This window comes from Bufo bufo, chromosome 5 (genome assembly GCF_905171765.1).
Source record: "Bufo bufo chromosome 5, aBufBuf1.1, whole genome shotgun sequence".
Lineage (NCBI taxonomy): Eukaryota > Metazoa > Chordata > Amphibia > Anura > Bufonidae > Bufo > Bufo bufo.
In genome coordinates, this window is record NC_053393.1 from 207,471,701 (window position 1) to 207,489,661 (window position 17,961).

Below are 17,961 nucleotides of genomic sequence, written 5' to 3' on the forward strand. Positions count from 1 at the left end.
TGGTAAAAACTGAAAAATAAAAAAGAATACAAATCAGGGTGGGTCGGACCCACCCTTATTTGTATCACTGCGTCTCTAGCAACCTGATCTATAAAAAGATCACATTACTTATCTTGCACGGTGAACATGACTACCTTTTTCTGTAGGTCAGTAAAATTATTGAGAATACCAAATTATATTAATATGATTATATTAATATGATATTTCTAAAAAATGCAGAACTAGGTAATAAGAATGATGTTTTATTTCTACAATATTTTAACACCTGCTGTGACGTTCCAGAAAATAGATTTTTTTAAAAAGAGTAAAAAAAAATACATTTTTAAATTTCACAACCATTTTGTGTTAATTCCTGTGAAACACCTAAAAGGTTGACAAACTTCCTAAATGCCATTTTGAATACTTTGAGTCAGTGTGTGTTGGGGGGTGGGGTTCTTCTGATATATAGGCCTCTAAAAGTCATTTCAAAACTGAATTGTTCCCTTAAAAAATAGGTCTAGGAATTTTTTGTGAAAATTTGATAAACTGAAGGTAAACTAATGTATTTTAACATCTCCAAAAATAAAAGTGTGTTTGAAAAATGATGACAAAGTAAAGCTGACATATGGTAAATAATAACTATTTTATGAGGTATGACCGTCTGCTTAGGGCTCATGCACACGAATGTTGTTTTGCGGTTCGCAAATTTCAGATCCGCAAAACACAGATACTGGCCATGTGCAGTATGCATTTTGTGGAACATAATGGCCGTCCCATAATAGAACAGTCCTATACTTGTCCGTAATGCAGACAATAATAGGGCATGTTTTATTTTTTGTGGTACAGACATACGGACACGGAATGCACACAGAGTCAATTACGTATTATTTTTTTTGTTTGCGGCCCCATTGAAAAAAACCGAAACGGACACTGACAAAAAATAAATTTTTGTCCATGAGCCCTTAAAAGCAGAGAAATTCACACTTGGAAAATTGCCAGTTTTGTTACATTTTGGGTTGTTTTCTAAATAGAAACAAAATATATTGGAGACAATGTGTCATGAAAAACAATCTCACAATCACTTGGATAAGTAAAAGCATTCCAAATTTACTACCAAAAATGAGGGGTTTAAACATAGGCGATGAAGGGTGGGATGTTGTACCGCTAATGAACTTGGACTCTATAGTTAGTGTACGTTTTTATTATGATGCTATATTTCTATGACAATTCCTTAATGTAGTTTTAATAACTGTTTTCTTTCCTCTCCTCAGTGAACTAAAGCAGAAACTGGATGAAGAGAGCAATAAGTGCTCCATTTTATCAAAGCATCAGAAGTTTAATGAACATTGCTGCATTAGATGCTGTTCTCCCTTCACATTTCTGATCAACTCCAAGCGGCAATGTCTGGACTGCAAGTTCAACATCTGCAAAAACTGCAGCTCTTTCCAAAAGAAAGAGAAGGCCTGGATTTGTAATGTTTGCCAGCAAGCCAGGTAAGTTCTTTTCGCAGTTTCTGTTTAACCAGGCTTTTTCCAGAACCTACTTAGGAAAGGCCATCAGTATAAGGGCTCATGTATTTTGCGGTCCGCAAAAAAGGGATCCGCAGAAAATATTGATGACGTCCGTGTGCGTATTTTGCAGAACGGAACAGCTGGCCCCTAATAGAACAGTACTGTCCTTGTCCGTAATGCGGACAATAATAGGACATGTTCTATTTTTTCGCGGAACGAAATATACTGACATACGGAAATGGAATGCACATGGAGTAACTTCTGTTTTTTTTTTTGCGGACCCATTGAAATGAATCATTTTGCATAAGGTCCGCAAAAAACGGACATGGAAAGAAAATACGTTTGTGTGCATGAGCCCTTAGATTGGTGAGCGTCCTAAATGGAGGCACCCCCGCCATTAGCTGTTTTCAGGAGCTGTGGTGCCACCCCATATACACGGTGTTGTTGCCATACCTTGTTACTGCAGCGCTGTTACCATTCACTTCATTTTTAAGTGGAGTTACATGGCCCCCCAAATTTTTGCAATTTTTTTTAACCCCTTCACACATTATCATGTATGTGATAATGTGTGAGGAAATGTATGGCACGGGTTGCTGCGGTGAGACCGCTCCATAAGCAGCATGTGCCAACAGTATAATACAACAGGCACCCGGCCGCACTGACGGGGGACAGCAATTACAGCGAACCCCCGTCATTTAACCCCTCAGATGCTGCAATTAAGTGATTAGAGCATCTGTGAGGTAAGGTGAAGATACAGCTCTGTGGATGGAAATGTAAAAAACGTATGACTGTCAGAAAATGGAGATGCAAATAAATTTTTTATTTTTTATATGGTTTTCATTTCTGTCCTTTTTAGTGCGCCATAATGTCAAAACCCAAAAATCCTTGCCGGAATTATTTTAAATTTTTTTTTCAAATTCATCCCACAAATATTTTTTTTTAGCCTTTTTTCTAATACAAAACATGATAAATTAAATGGTGCCATTAAAAAATACAACTTGTCCCGCAAAATATAAGCCCTCATATAGCTATGTGAACAGAAAATTACAAAAGTTATGCCTCTTGGAATGTGGGGAGGAAAAAAGAAAAACTAAAATGGTCTTGGTCTTAAAGGATTTTACCCCTTCCCGACATATGACATAATAGTATGTCATGGCGGCAGGTGCGTTCCCACATTTTGACGTACTATTACATCATGTGGATCGGGCGGGCGGGGTGTCCGTTTTGCGGACAAGAATAGGCAACTCTATAATAAGCCTCCTGTTCCGTTCCGCAAATTGCGGAAGGCACACGGGCGGCATCCTTTTTTTGCGGATCTGCAATATGTGGACCGCAAAAACCAGCAAGGTCGTGTATATGAGCCCTAACTCTGTGTAATACACTAACAGGCAATGCATTACAATACAGATGTATTGTAATGCATTGCAGAGGGGATCAGACCCCCAAAAGTAAAGTCCCAGAGTGGGACAGAAATAAAGTTTTAAAAAAAGAGTTTTTAATAAAAAAAAATACGTTTCAAGTAAAAAAAGAAAAAAAACACCCCTTTCCCCTAATTTCATATAAAAAAATAGAAAAAAAAGGAAAACAAGCACATATTAGGTTTCACCGCGTCCGTAATGACTGGCTCTATAAATATATCACATGATCCACCCCGTCTGATAAACACCATAAAAAAATTAAAATAAAAACTGTTTAAAAAAAGCCATTTTTGTCACCTTACATCACAAAAAGTGCAACACCAAGCTATCAAAAAGGCGTTTCAATAAAACAGTGACCTCATCCTGCAAAAAAAGAGCCCATACATAAGACAACCCCCCAAAAAATAAAAAAAAATATAGCTCTCAGAACATGGAGACACTAAAACATCATTTTTTTGGTTTAAAAAATGCAAATATTGTGTTAAAGTGAAGTAAATAAAAAAAGTGTACATATTAGGTATCGCCACGTCCGTAACAACCATCTCTATAAAAATATCACATGACTTAATCCCTCAAGTGAACACAGTAAAAAAAAAAAAAAAAAAATTGACAAAAAAGCAATTTTTTGTCACCTTACACCACAAAAATTGCAACACCAAGCGATCAAAAAGGCGTATGCCCCCCAAACTGGTACCAATAAAACCGTCACCTCATCCCACAAAAAAAAGCCCCTACATAAGACAATCACCCAAAAAATAAATATAGCTCTCAGAACATGGAGACACTAAAACATGATTTTTTGGGTTTCAAAAATGCAATTATTGTGTTAAAGTGAAATAAATAAAAAAGTATACATGTTAGGTATCGCCGCTTCCGTAACAACCCCTTTAATTCTGTAGTGTAGAATCTAGTAACTAAAGGTCAAATTTCCATATCTAATGCAACATAAAAATGAGAAGCAAATGATGCTACAAGCTTATAGTTAAGATCTTGTGAATATGCGTATCCTTACGTGGCTGAGCATAATCAGTTCTCCATGAATAAGGCTTCTGCATCCTATTTATCCTCCCTTATAAATATTCTACCTCCTGCATTTTTATTCACGACACTTCCACATCTCGTGGGATAGTTGGCTTCTGCAGACTAATCATTGAAACACAATGCTTTAGATGGTTGATTGACATTGAACTATAAATATCTATCACGCCATAGAAACAGCAGCAGAGTAATGTCAGACAGATGCGGCAGTAGTGCTGCTACAATGTCACAGGATGCTTACCGGTAGTTGTAATCGAAGAGTAAGTGACTATTAGCAGTTGATTTAGGGTCTTACCTGCATAGCTTGTTGTATTTACGTACAATACCCCAAAAATCCACTTATTGTATTAACAATCCCAAAAAATCCATCTATAAATATCTGAATAGATAATTTTACAGAACATGTTAAAGTGGTTCTCCGAGGTCTAATGCCTCCAAACTATGATCTTATTCAGTACCTTTTCTTTCCACATCTGATCCACAAAAATTCCAGATCAGATGTTAATTGAAAATATAGTTGTGTAAATGGACCCCTAGTCTGCGGATAGAGGATAACTTATTATAACTGGAATAACCCTTTAAGTTTGTTTTAGTTACTTGTTGGACCTTTGTTAGTCTCTTGGCTTTAAATCTGTGTCTTTGATCCAGACTTCCTGGTTTGACTATGCCATACATTATGCAACTGACATAGTTGTCAGAGAAATTGTTCTGTAGCTCACAACTTCCTTACAGTCAAAAACCATTATGCCTCCAAAACACAGCAAAGCCGTGTGCACTAAGTGGGTCATTTATTAAGACCGGTGTTTTACATGCCAGTCTTAATAAACCCCTATATCTGGCGGTGGATCCGCTGGAGTTATGAAGAGGCATCGGCGGATCCACTGCGGCTTCTAAATGTAAGACATTCAGACCTTTTTCTACGCCTGAAACAGGCATAGAAATTGAAAATGAGACGTACCTGCTGGCCCGTCCCCTTCCCCTCCCTCGCCCACTTTTTAAACCTGGCGTGAGCAGGGAAAGGTCGCAGATTGCAAAAAAACTAACTGCTGCGCCACAATCTGCGCCTTAAATACGCCTAATATAGGCGTATTTCAGCTTCATAAATGACCCCCTAAGTCTGTACGCAAGCACACACAATCCTTGTAGCTTTGTACCTGGTATCCGTGGGCACACCGTGTGGCACCATATGGTGCCTTAAAACCAAAGAGATATTTTCCACTAGAATTGCTAGGTAATCTCCCAGTGCTTCTAGCAGAGAATACCTCTGTAATACACCGTCCAATAGAATATGGCACAAGAGAATACAATAGAAGAAGAAACCTCTGTGAGTCTCCAACAGAATTGAGACACATAAACTACAATAGGACTTAAATGGGCATTGCATTGTAGCTCAGTACCACTCAGAAGTTGCACAGAGCCTTAATGCAATACTACACATGAGCCTGTAGGCTGCTAAGAACGCGCCACTCAAAGAATCCACCAAATACTTTTATAAGCAGCTGATTATAATGACTTTCCAAATGACTGTTAAGGGTAAGTTCATATACAGCTGTTTTGCTGCGAATTTCTGGTGTGGATTACACACAGCAAAATGCTGTGCTCTGGACGGTGCAGCCGCTCTGCAGATGCAGTGGGCCCTTCTTGTACTTACCACTCCCTGGTCTTCTACTGGCCCATGCTGCACAGCGTCAGGTCATAGTGCACGCCTATGTGTTCTACGTCCTGACGCTATACACAATCAGGATGTAGTGCAGTTCATGGAAGGAAGAGTACAGCTAGCACTAGCAGTGCTCACCACTCCCCGCACCTCCTGCATACTAATGAGCTCTTTATAATGAAAGCACTCACTCATTATTCATTGCTTTATAAAACACACTGCCATTTTTCCCTCACTTTTGGGGAAAAAATGTGTCTATTTATTTTTATGGTTTACCACTTTTGCACAATAATAACCCTTTTATTAAAAAGCTATTTTTTTGCATCATCACATCCCAAAGCTCATGCCATTTTAATTTTGTCTTTCTACAGAGCTGTGTGACGGCTTGATTTTTGTGGGATGACTTGTAGTTTTATTTGTACCATTTTGGGGTACATAACACTTTTTGACAGCTTTTTATTTAATTTTTTGTGTGGAAAATAAGCAAAAAAACATCAATTCTGTCTTTATTTACGGCATTCATAGTGCAAGATATATTTCATGATAATTATATAGAGCTGGTCGTTACGGATATGCGACAATACTAAATATATGGAGGGGATTTTATTTTTGAAATTTTGACTGTGACATCTAAGGGGTTAAATATCTCGGATCAGCACTTCTGCATAAAGGCAGCATAAATTAGTAATAGATCCCCTTAGCAAAACACAAGATCACTCTCTTTAACTGACCAAATCATTTTGCTAAAATCTTGTATTGAACAGCTCGAGCACTGGAGTTGTTTAATGCAGAGCATGAGCCAAAAAGTCCTGATATTTACAAGGACCTGGGAGAACCAGGTCCTCATGAATATCAGGACTTATTGCCAGCACTGGAACTGTTCAATACAAGGTCTTAGCAAAAAGGCTAGGTCAGCTAAAAATTCTAACCCAGCTTTTTACCAAAGGGATCGCTCACTAGTTTATGGAGCCCTTAGGGAACCAAAAAGACTTAGTGATTGAGTCATTTCAACACCTTTAAAACATAATGTTGTACAGTTATGACATTAGTGAGCAGGGGATTTATGGAGCAAGCTCACATGTTGACCTCAGTCAATACATGGCATGCCATACATGGCACTGTATAATACAGTAGATACCCACCAACAGTGACCAGGATTTAACCTCTCAAATAGTGACTGCAGCATCTGTGGGATTAGATAAAGGGAGGGGCCTTCCTCGGAGCTCCCACGGTGAAATCGCCTGGCTCCAATCAGTGGCTATCACAGCTTGAGGCCTGGTGATAGCTTGCTAAGCTATGTCTGTGGCAGAAATCGGCAGGCAGGCTGTGAGAATCCCCTATTCTGCAGTAGTATTCATTTTCAGTCTTTGGGGTCTTATGTACCCCTAAATAGTACCAATAAAAACTACTGTTTGCCCTGACAAAAACAAGCCGTCATACAGGTCTGTAGACAGAAATATAAATAAGTTATGGGTATCAGAATATGGTGATACAAAGAAATTTTTTATTAGAAGAAGTAAAGCATAATAAAAACTGTACAAATCTGGAACCATCATAATCATACTGACCCGAAGAATAAGGACGTCATGTCATTTTTAGCATGTCGTGAACATTGCAGTATCAAAACCCAAAAAACCTTGGCGGAGTTGTGTTTTTTTTATTTTACCCCACAATTTTTTTCCCATTTTCCAAAACAAGATATGGTAAAAAAAATAAATGAACCTTTAAAAAATACAAATTGTCCCTCAAACAATAAGCCCTCATATGGCTATGTGAATGAAAAATTTTAAAAGTTGTGGCTTTTGGCAGATGGAAAGGAAGAAAACAAAAAGCAAAAACAAAAAATTGGCTGGCCCTTAAGTGGTTAATGCCAAAGCTCCCTTACAATGGTACATTATTTCTCCATCATTATCATCAGGGATCTCACATAAGTCTTTTCTCTATATACTTTAACTGTGGTGCGAAGAAATACTAGGCTAGATTGAATTACCACTCAAGAAAGGGAATATTCTTAAACACAAATCAATATTATTTAATACAACGGATCGAACAATATTGATTAACTGTAGAGAGCTAATTAATATCCAAGAATAGCATCATAGTATTAGGTTATTAAAAACAAATGAAATATTCAAACAAAAATGATTTATATGTTTTATCCATGTGTGGTCATGACTATCTGACTATATTGTAGTTGGGTATTCACTCTATATGCTCTGTACCATAGAGACAGAGCACATGAATTATATGGGTCCCAGCAATGAACCACTTCTTCTGTTCCCAGCATACTGTAGATTCACTGCATTTTCCACTGGGCACCACAATAGGGAGCTCAGCACATAGGGATTATAGAGCTTTCGCTGATTTCATTAGTAACTGTATACATTCCTATGTACTCATCTCCCCCTAGTGGTGGCTGCAGGCAGCTAGTTTTACATATACTGTGTGAAGGGAAGCAGGGGATTTATCTATGTACACTACTGGAAAATAAAAAAGAACACTTGGAAAATCGAATGCGATTGGGATGAAACCAAGAAAGTATAAACTGCTAGTGGTGATTGGTCAGTGATCACACAGCCCATGTGGCGCACCCTTTATTTTGGGTTCTGCAGCAGGGTATATGTTGAGACAGGGGCACATTAATACTGGGTGGCTACAACACAGGCTGCCCCTCTGACACGGTAAAGGTCATACAGATGCTAGATATCTCCCGTGGTATGTCCTTCCAAGCTCTTCCAACTTGAAACCCTAGTTCAGCCAAGGTGGTTGTTGGCTGCAGTGCATGGGAGATCCCTTACCCCATCCAGTCCTAGATATTCTTGCTGTGGGAGAGATCTGGCAATCAAGCTAGCCAGGGGAGCTGCTGGATACCCTGAGGAGCACATTGTGCAGCACGGACAGGTGTTAACTAATTGAAAAACCATGTCTTCTGAGTCAAAAATGGCAGTAGGACTGATTCCACAATGTCCTGGACAGACGGAAGCCTGTTGAAGTTGCTGTTACACCATTGCACCTGTTCACACTGTGCTGCTTGAAGCGGCTCTGTTACCAGGATGAACCGTATTAAACCAGACATACTGGCTGGTAAGGCTCATCATGTTCTTTAAAACAATACCTTTCTTTTGTCGGTATGTTAAACAGCTGCAGAGAAATCAGAATTTTTATTAATAAAAAAATATCTTCCACATTTAACCCATAAGTCTATATCCTTATCATATTGAGAATATTGTGCCTGTGAATAGACCAGTAATAGTTTTCAGGTTTCTAAGCAAAAAACAAACAAACACTATTCTCAATATAGTAAAGCCTTTTATTGTTATTATATGATAAAATATTAGTTATAGCCTTTTATTATGGGTTACATGATAAAAAAAAAAGTTTATGTAAGTCTCTCCCAGGATTTCTACATACAAATCCATGCATTTACCACAAAGCTACAGGATTACCACATAGAAATACCTGTTTTTTCTATGTCTATAAGCTAACACATATTACTGGTGTCTGTATAATCATACATTGTGCCTGTGAATAAAGCAGTAATATGCATCTTAGCTTTCTGAGCAGATGTCAGTGTGGTGAAGCTATAGTACATAGACTATATGATATGTAGATGCTAGGACACAGCTCTGTCCTCAGCCTCATGTCTAGCCCTATCAATGAAGGGGAGGGGGTTGTGTGCAGAGCACAGGGGGTGTTACAAAGCAGTGCTCAAAAGGTTCAGCCCAACCTCCTGGTGCTTTAACTTCTCATTTGCATATGAATAAAAACACAGATATCTCTGCAGCTGTTTATCATACAGACAAAAGAAAGGTATTCTTTTAATCAGCATGATAAACCCTACCCGGCATTATGGTAGGGCTGGTTTAATAGGGATGATCCTGGTGACAGAGCCTCTTTAATTTTGGGAGTATCGTGTAAAATGTGTGTACTATGTATGTGGTATATAGTACACTTTGGTACTATTTCTCTGTGTAGTACTAAATATGTATGCAGTAAAGTGGTATGTATGTTATATTACATTTTATTCAGGGGGGCAATTTTAGTTAAGTTCCTGGGGTGTGTGTTTATATCTTGGGGCGGCAGGCACCACACTGAATTTCTGTCCTAGGTGATGAAATGCTTAGCTACTGCTCTGTTTTCCAGCAAAGTTAGAACTATTGCATTATCTACATTATCTGCCCCTCATTATAAATTAAGTGCATCCTGTGGCAGTGCAGGGCATATCAAAGACCGCACACACTGGTCTTGATAAATCTCTTCCATAGTTGTTAAAGGGATGTGTTCTTCATCGTTACATTGATTATTTGACATATGTCTTTCTGACATGAATCTACATCAAAGGAAAGTTTCCTGGATCCATACCTGGTGTTTGGAATTACACACCAGAAGAAAGGAAGGCAGGTGAAACACTTACGGTAGATTGATGCTATTGTAGCCTCATTAGTTTAAGTGGAGTAAACTCATTTAGGAAGCAGTAAAAAGCAATGCCTAGTCAAAAACAATCAGATTACTTCTTCCACATTAGCTTACATATTGGAGAAAAGGAAATACATCTCACTATGCAATGCTTTGTGCGCTAGACAGGAAATGGAAGATGCCGCTTTCACTTTCGGCCTGTGTTAATGCACCAAGTCTGTGCCTTACTTACTGTGATAGAATATTACAGAGTAGAATGACTCCACCTCATTGATGACCATGCACATATACATTACAGTATTCCTCCTGGAACTCTTCCCTCTTTTATTAGCAAAAGACAAAAGCACAACTGACAGGTAGCCAGCACTTACACAAGACATAAGACTATAATCCATGAACAAAAGTCCTATGTGTTACAACTCGACCACGAGTTTAACTGACCTCTCAGTTAACTACAAATTGGCGTGGTGATGAAAAGCAGGAAGTGCTCAACCCCATATGCAATGGTGCATCTATACCGGGGGGGGGGCAGATCCTGCACTTATGGTCCGCTGCCAATGTCAATCCCCAGCAAAAATACATACAATGGAGGATGCCCGCAGCGGACCATAAGTACCACAATAGACATCCTACACAGGATAGCAAATGTGTGGATGTGATAAACAATCAAACAAAATAACAATAACTTATACAAAGACAGGTGCACGCTGCGGTCTGACTAGACCCTCCTCCTGATGTAAAATTAAGAGATAAGCCAACATATCCTACTGTGGAGGACATGTCTGAGCCCAAGCACCGCACCAAGTTTTCTCAAGCAGCTCGGGCTCAGACATGTCCTCAACAGTAGGATATGTTGGCTAATCTCTCAATTTTACATCAGTATGAGGGTTTAGTAAGACCGCGGAGTGCACCCGTCTTTGGATAAGTTATTGTTATTTTGACCTCTCAGTTAAAACTGCAATTGGGCCGTAACAGACAGGAGTAATGTGGATTGAAAATACATCTGTATCGTGCTCATGTAAATCAACCCTAACCTTAAAAAGTAGACTTGCTGGTTCCGTAAAGAACAAAGCAGGAAACTTATCATGATGGTTATTAAAGTCAGTTTTGCTTGAGTCTGTGTTGGCGTACTTTTCACCAAATGTAATAAATGTTGTACATTGTTAAATTTAGGGCATCTTTAGACCTAACACTAGAAATCCTACTCTTACTCCTACCTGATCCTACTTTTTATGCCAACCCTTACTGGAGTAAGTTGCGACTTAAAAAAAAAAAAATCTGTGATAAATTTGGAGCGTGCGGTGTAAAAATACAAAAAGTCACAAATGTTTGCACAAATAAGCTCACAAAGTCTCCAGAGCCCTATTTTGTGACTTTTCTGGAGTGCAGGGTGTATTAGACCATTAGAGTAGTAGTCACATTCTATATACTGTAATGAGCACTCTGGGATTTTCATAATGATGGCCTATACTTGGGATAGGTCATCAATATGAGATTGGCGGGGTTCGGCTCCCCGCTAATAAGCTGTTTGACAAAGCTTCATTCCTCTTTTATTCCTGTTTCCAGGTATAAAAGTTAGATAATGTGTCAGCGTCGAGGTCCAGACCCCGGCCCCGACCACTCTCTTGTCACTCCCAAGTGGAAAGGACAACACAAAAACACCATTAAGTTAAAGAGGTCACAAAATGGGATCTTTTGACTTTTTTACGCCAAAAACTGGTGTGGAGGGCTTATTAACCCCCACCCAATGACTCCAGGATTAGACGACACAGGGTTTGGTTGTAATCTGTTACCATAGAGTCACATGAGTCTGCACAGGGACTGTGGACACAAAATGGTAGATTTTTAGTCAAGGTTTTGAAGCAGCTTCAATTTGTTATTTTGAATGCCTTGAAACAGTAAGAAAAAATGAGTGCAAAGGTGGACATACTCTTTAACATTTAAGATTTCTGTAGGTTCAGAATGCTGTAGGGCATCTCATTCCATGCATTCAAACCTAATAAATAAATGCTTGGCTTTTGGGAACTTTTGGTTCTCAGCCTGTTTCCTTTGAACCACAAAATACTATTAACAGACTGTAATCTAATGTGATATAATATGCTCTGAAAGGTTCTAAATGTTTTGAATGCATAAAACAGTTCAGTTAGGAAATACTGCAAACAATATAGTCAAAAGCGTAAAATATTCACTCCTTCCCAGTTCTCTGGATGCGTCCAGTCGAGTAGATTACTGGTCGCTGTTGTATCAGCACTTTAATTGTGTTTCTTAAAGGGAGTCTGTCACCAGAAAAATGAGTGTTCAATTCCTGGTAGGGCTTGCCTGCCATAATCCAACACTGCCTTTTATTATTTGATCCATTACTGCATTGATGAGAAATATGTTTTTAATTCATATACAAATGAGCTGCTAAATTCAGACCCGTGCCCTAAGTGGGCCCTAGTTCTGCTCCTTCTCATGGAAGCAGCCAGTCTTTTGAATCATCATCTTGCCTGGCCCTGAAATTTCATGTCTGCATAGTTCATTACAACCTCAGCGCATGAGCACTGCAGCACATTGCCCTGGTCTAGCCGAAAAGAACTCTACTGCGCATGCACCAAGGTGGTAATGAATGGTGTAGGCACAGAATTAATGGTGGATTAGGATTCAGAAGCCTGGATTCTCTGGTGTTCCTGATAGCACATATCTAGAGAATGGGATGATGACATCCAAGTATACCCTGCTAAACTATTCAGCGGTATCAGATCTTATGGTAGATAGTTTCTCGCATCATATTATTTGATTGATACGTGATATAACAACTGAGAAAAGGAGGGTTGGTGTTTTCCACTTGGCAGCTACATGAATCTTGGCAGCTAGCAGAATGTGTTGTGATAACGTAAAAACAGGAATAGTTATATTTAGGAAAGGTTTCACATTACTTAAATTTTTTTTAAGGGACCAAAAATCATTGTGGCCAGATGATATACAGAATGTCCGCCAGTTGGAAAATATTAAAATGCTCTACAGTCACTGGGGAAGATTTATCAAAACTGATGCAAAGAAAAGCTGGCTTAGTTGCCCATAGCAACCAATCAGATTCCACCTTTCAGCTATGAAAAATGAAAGGTGGAATCTGGTTGCTATGGGCAACTAAACCAGCTTTGATAAATCTCCCCCACTTTGTTTTTGTACAGGCATTTTCAAGACAAGCCGTCAGCACAAAATGCAGTGCAACCTGCAGCATGTTATAGAGCAGGAGGAGCTGAGAAGATTGATATGTAGTTTTCTGGGAAAAGATTTTGTAATTTATACATTTAATTATCTACTTTTTTGGACCTCATTTGTACACGGGAGGTGTTATCCCTGGATTCATTTTTCCATCACATTAAACACAGCTTTTTCCATGGTTACGACCACCCTGTCATCCAGCAGTGGTTGCCATGCTTGCACAGTATAGGAAAAAATGCCAGCCTCTCTGGTGGTCGGGACTGTGGGAGCACATATAGGCGTGCATGTGCAGCAGCTCCCGTCCCAGCCACCCTGTATCTGTGCCCTGTATAATGTGATGGAAGAATACAGGAATTCTGGAGCAATAGGATGCTTAGACATTGTAAACCAAATGTGTAATACTGACATCACACAGATGATCTGACAGTGGTCCAAATTTATATAATGTAAAGCTGGAAGAAAAAGTAACCATTTGGAATTCCTTAGATTTATGCATTGATTACTAATTAGCTATGGTGTAATTATCTAAGTCACAATTATAGACAAACTCAGTGTAACTAAATGTGTCACTTTGCGCACCTTGACGTAACTGTACGTTGCAGGAGCTGAGCCTGCCCCATACGCATTAGGTGTTATCTGTGTTTAAACAACTCACATGCACCTGTCATGGTCAGATCCAGGCTGCTGATCGACCCACTGCAATCCATTCTTGGGGCTCCGAGCGGTTGTCATGGCAGCCAGCTCCCAGGCTTCTGTCTGGATTATACAGAAGTGCGCTGTACCATACAGAGCCCACGAGCGCTGCCTCACTCCACGTGGAACGCCGAAAAGCCTACATACAGACGGAACTCACGGGACTGCGAGGGGAACTTCAGGAGAGGTAAGCGCCGGGTCAGTACCGGAGAATACACGTTACGGTACACCGGACTGAAACCTTTTTACCCCCGCTTGCAGGTCCTTAAAATTACCGCCTCCGTCTACTACTCTGCTATTATCAATAAGCGCTGTTACTAACACTTGATATATGGCCAGCATTACTGCCTCACCTACCGCTATCTATTGAGAACCTTTTGGGCTGAATATTATACCGACTATACATCAACTTGATTGCTCTACAACTGGTTTCAGGACATTGATCCTTATATCAATTTCATGTCAATACAATCTTTCCAGGATATCACCTAAAATTACAGTTCTATACAGTATATCCTCTTTTGAATATTGAAAATTACAATTTTTGCTGCTATTATAGGGATATTGTTGAACAACTCAGTGGACATATATTTTGTTTTTATATTATTCATATTTATTCTGGTTTTATACTGTATTGCTGCTTAATGTCTGTTATTTATATATTCAGAAGTGTACAAATATAATACATTTTAGATATTAATACGTACTCCATTTGTAAGTGTGCCTGCTACTATCCATTTATTTGCACATTTTCAGACTGGGTGAGTCTCTAGCAGTTGCACCTACCCATCTATACTCTCGGTTGAGCAACCCAATACGATATTTTTGTTCACATGTTCAGACTTCTGTTACACCCTGTCTAAACTCACCATTTATTGCAATACATAACTAATGCATTGTATCTACAAGCGATCGATCGATCTCATGTTCAACACATGAACAACCCCACATGAATAGTGCTCCCAAAAGTCCCACCAATAGAAATAATTCTCTGCCTGAATGCCCCCAATAGTAATAATGTCCCCCATTGTACCTCAGAAGTAACAATGTACTAGTAAGCAAGTTCCCAATAGTCCCCCAGTAGTAATAAAGACCACCATAATACACCCGGTAGTAATAATTCCCCTTATATTGTGTGCCAGTAGAAAAAACACCCCTTATAATGTGTGCCAGTAGAAAAATGCTCCTCTCAGTGTGTGTTAGTGCAAAAAATATCCCCTTATAAAGTGCCAGTACAAAAAAATCCCTTATAATGTGTGCCAGTATAAAATATGCCCACTTGTAACATGTGCCAGTACAAAAAATACCCCCTTACAATGTGTGCTTGTTCAAAATACCCCATTACAATGTGTGTCAGTAAAAAAAATGCACCCTTATGTTTGCCAGTACAAAATGCACCTTATAATATGTTCCAGTACAAAAAATGCCCCTTTATGTGTGCCAGTAAAAAAATGCTCCCTTATAACATGTGCCAGTAAAAAAATACCCCTTTTAGCACACCCAGTAGAACAAATGCCCCCATAGTGCCCCCCTTATAATGTGTACCTGTACAATAAAATGGCTCCTTCTGTGTACCAGTACAAAAATGCATCTTTATAACCCATGCTATTACAAAAATGTCCCCTTAAAATGTGTGCCAGTACAAAAATGCACCCTTACAATGTGTGCCAGAAAAAAAGTGCCCCCTTATTTGTGACAGTAGAAAAATTCCCCCTTTCATCGTGTCCCAGTACAAAAAATACACCCTTTAGTGTCTACAGAAGAACGAATGTCCCCATAGTGCCACCCTTATAATTAGGGGTGCACCGAAATTTCGGCAGCCGAAAATATCGGCCGAAAATGCACCTAATCCACTTCGGCCGATATTGTTACATATCGGCCGAAAATATGGGGTGTGGGATTTGTCACCCACCATCTGCGGGCGGGCGCCGGGCGGGCGGTTTACTTTGTCACTGCATCTTTATTTTACCTTACAATCGTGAGGCTCCAGTAACTAACAACTCTGCAGGCAGAGCGGAGGCCGGCGTAACGTCACTTACTCACGTGACGCGCCTGCTCCGCCTCCTTCATTCATAAAGTGGGCGGAGCAGGTGCGTCACGTGAGTAAGTGACGTTACGCCGCCCTCCGCTCTGCCTGCAGAGTTGTTACCGGAGCGTCACGATTGTAAGGTAAAATAAAGATGCAGTGAGTGATGCTGTGAGCAGCAGGGCCGGGGCTGTTATGGGTAGGGGGATCGGTCTATGGCACTGCTATGGGGAGGGGGGATCTGTGCACTGCTATGGGGAGGGGGGATCTGTGCACTGTTATGGGGAAAGGGATCTGTGCACTGTTATGGGGAAAGGGATCTGTGCACTGTTATGCCCATAACAGTGCACATATCCCCTTTCCATAACAGTGCACAGATCCCCCTCTCCATAACAGCGCCACCCACAGATCCCCCTCTCCATAACAGCGCCACCCACAGATCCCCCTCTCCATAACAGCGCCACCCACAAATTACCCTCTCCATAACAGCGCCACCCACAGATCCCCCTCTCCATAACAGCGCCACCCACAGATCCCCCTCTCCATAACAGCGCCACCCACAGATCCCCCTCTCCATAACAGCGCCACCCACAGATCCCCCTCTCCATAACAGCGCCACCCACAGATCCCCCTCTCCATAACAGCGCCACCCACAGATCCCCCTCTCCATAGCGCCACCCACAGATCCCCCTCTCCATAACAGCGCCACCCACAGATCCCCCTCTCCATAACAGCGCCACCCACAGATCCCCCTCTCCATAACAGCGCCACCCACAGATCCCCCTCTCCATAACAGCGCCACCCACAGATGAATTTCATTCATGAAAAATAATTATTAATAAAATCATTAAAAAAAAAGTATTTTAAAAGTATTTGGGCAAAAAGGCAGTTTCGGTTTCGGTTTCGGTTTTCGGTCAAGGGCATCCTGAACTTTCGGTTTCGGTTTCGGACCAGAATTTTCATTTCGGTGCACCCCTACTTATAATGTATGCCAATACTAAAAAATACCCCTTCTGTGTGCCAGTAAAAAAAAGCCCCGTTATAGCACTCCTAATGTCCCCATAATTTTAACAATACAGGACACAGACCTCTTCCGACCTGTGCACTGAACTGTATGCAGCCCGGCTCAGGTAGTGAAACGATAATGACGCCATCGCTCTGCCTGTTCTGTCTATGCAAAGTCTGGCCTCATTGCCCACTGCCTTACCACTTCCCCCACACACACACACACTTGTCCATACCTGGCTCCCCTGAGGCAATTGCCTCACAATGTCTAATAGGCGATGCACCCCTGACCACCATTTCTTTATTTATAATTTTAAAAATAATGAACAATAAAAATAAACTTAGTACAGCTGCATCTGAATAGGTCTTGAATATGTCTGATGTACTAAAATATAATGTTATTTATCCCACAAAGGGAATACCATTAAAAAATCCCAACACCAGAATTGCGTTTTTTTTTATCACCTCTCCGCCCACAAAAATGGAAAAAAAAAAGTTTTTTCTGGCAGTCCCATAGAGGTTAATGGAAAGGTGGCACTGCTTGCCTCGAGTGCTCTCCATTCATGTCTATGGGAGATCTGAAAATAGCTGAGAGAGCGTTATTTTCTCCCATAGAAGTGAATGGGGAGCACGTGGGGCACTCTCGTTCACCTTGGGGGGCCCATTCGGAAGATGGGAGCTGGTCCCAGAGGCAGGACCTGCACCTTTCTGCCATTGGATATGCCACCGATGTCTGAGAGGACACTACCCTTCTAACATTTTCATCTTGTGATAAATGTCAGCAGGTTGAAGAGGTTTAAAGAAAATGAACTGAATCAGGCAGGTAAAATAAGATTTAACAGTGCAAGCAAAATGTATTGATTTCCATAAATTATTTTAATAGTATTTACTCTTGCATTTTGTAAGCATGTAATCTGTTTGTGGATTTTAAGCAATTTGGTTTAAAATACTAGCAAATGATTTTTTTATGTTTATGACATCCAGACCTATAAACACAGCTTCATCTGCCTG

General features: G+C 40.2%; 1 protein-coding gene across 1 annotated transcript in view; it reads left to right on the top strand.

The window, feature by feature from the left end:
- Positions 1-17,961, top strand: part of LOC121002015 (myosin VIIA and Rab interacting protein) — a 642,833-nt gene that overhangs the window by 334,875 nt on the left and 289,997 nt on the right. The window contains exon 3 of the mRNA XM_040433314.1: positions 1,251-1,472. Within this exon, the coding sequence (XP_040289248.1) occupies positions 1,251-1,472 (222 nt within the window). The remainder of the gene's footprint in view (positions 1-1,250; positions 1,473-17,961) is intronic.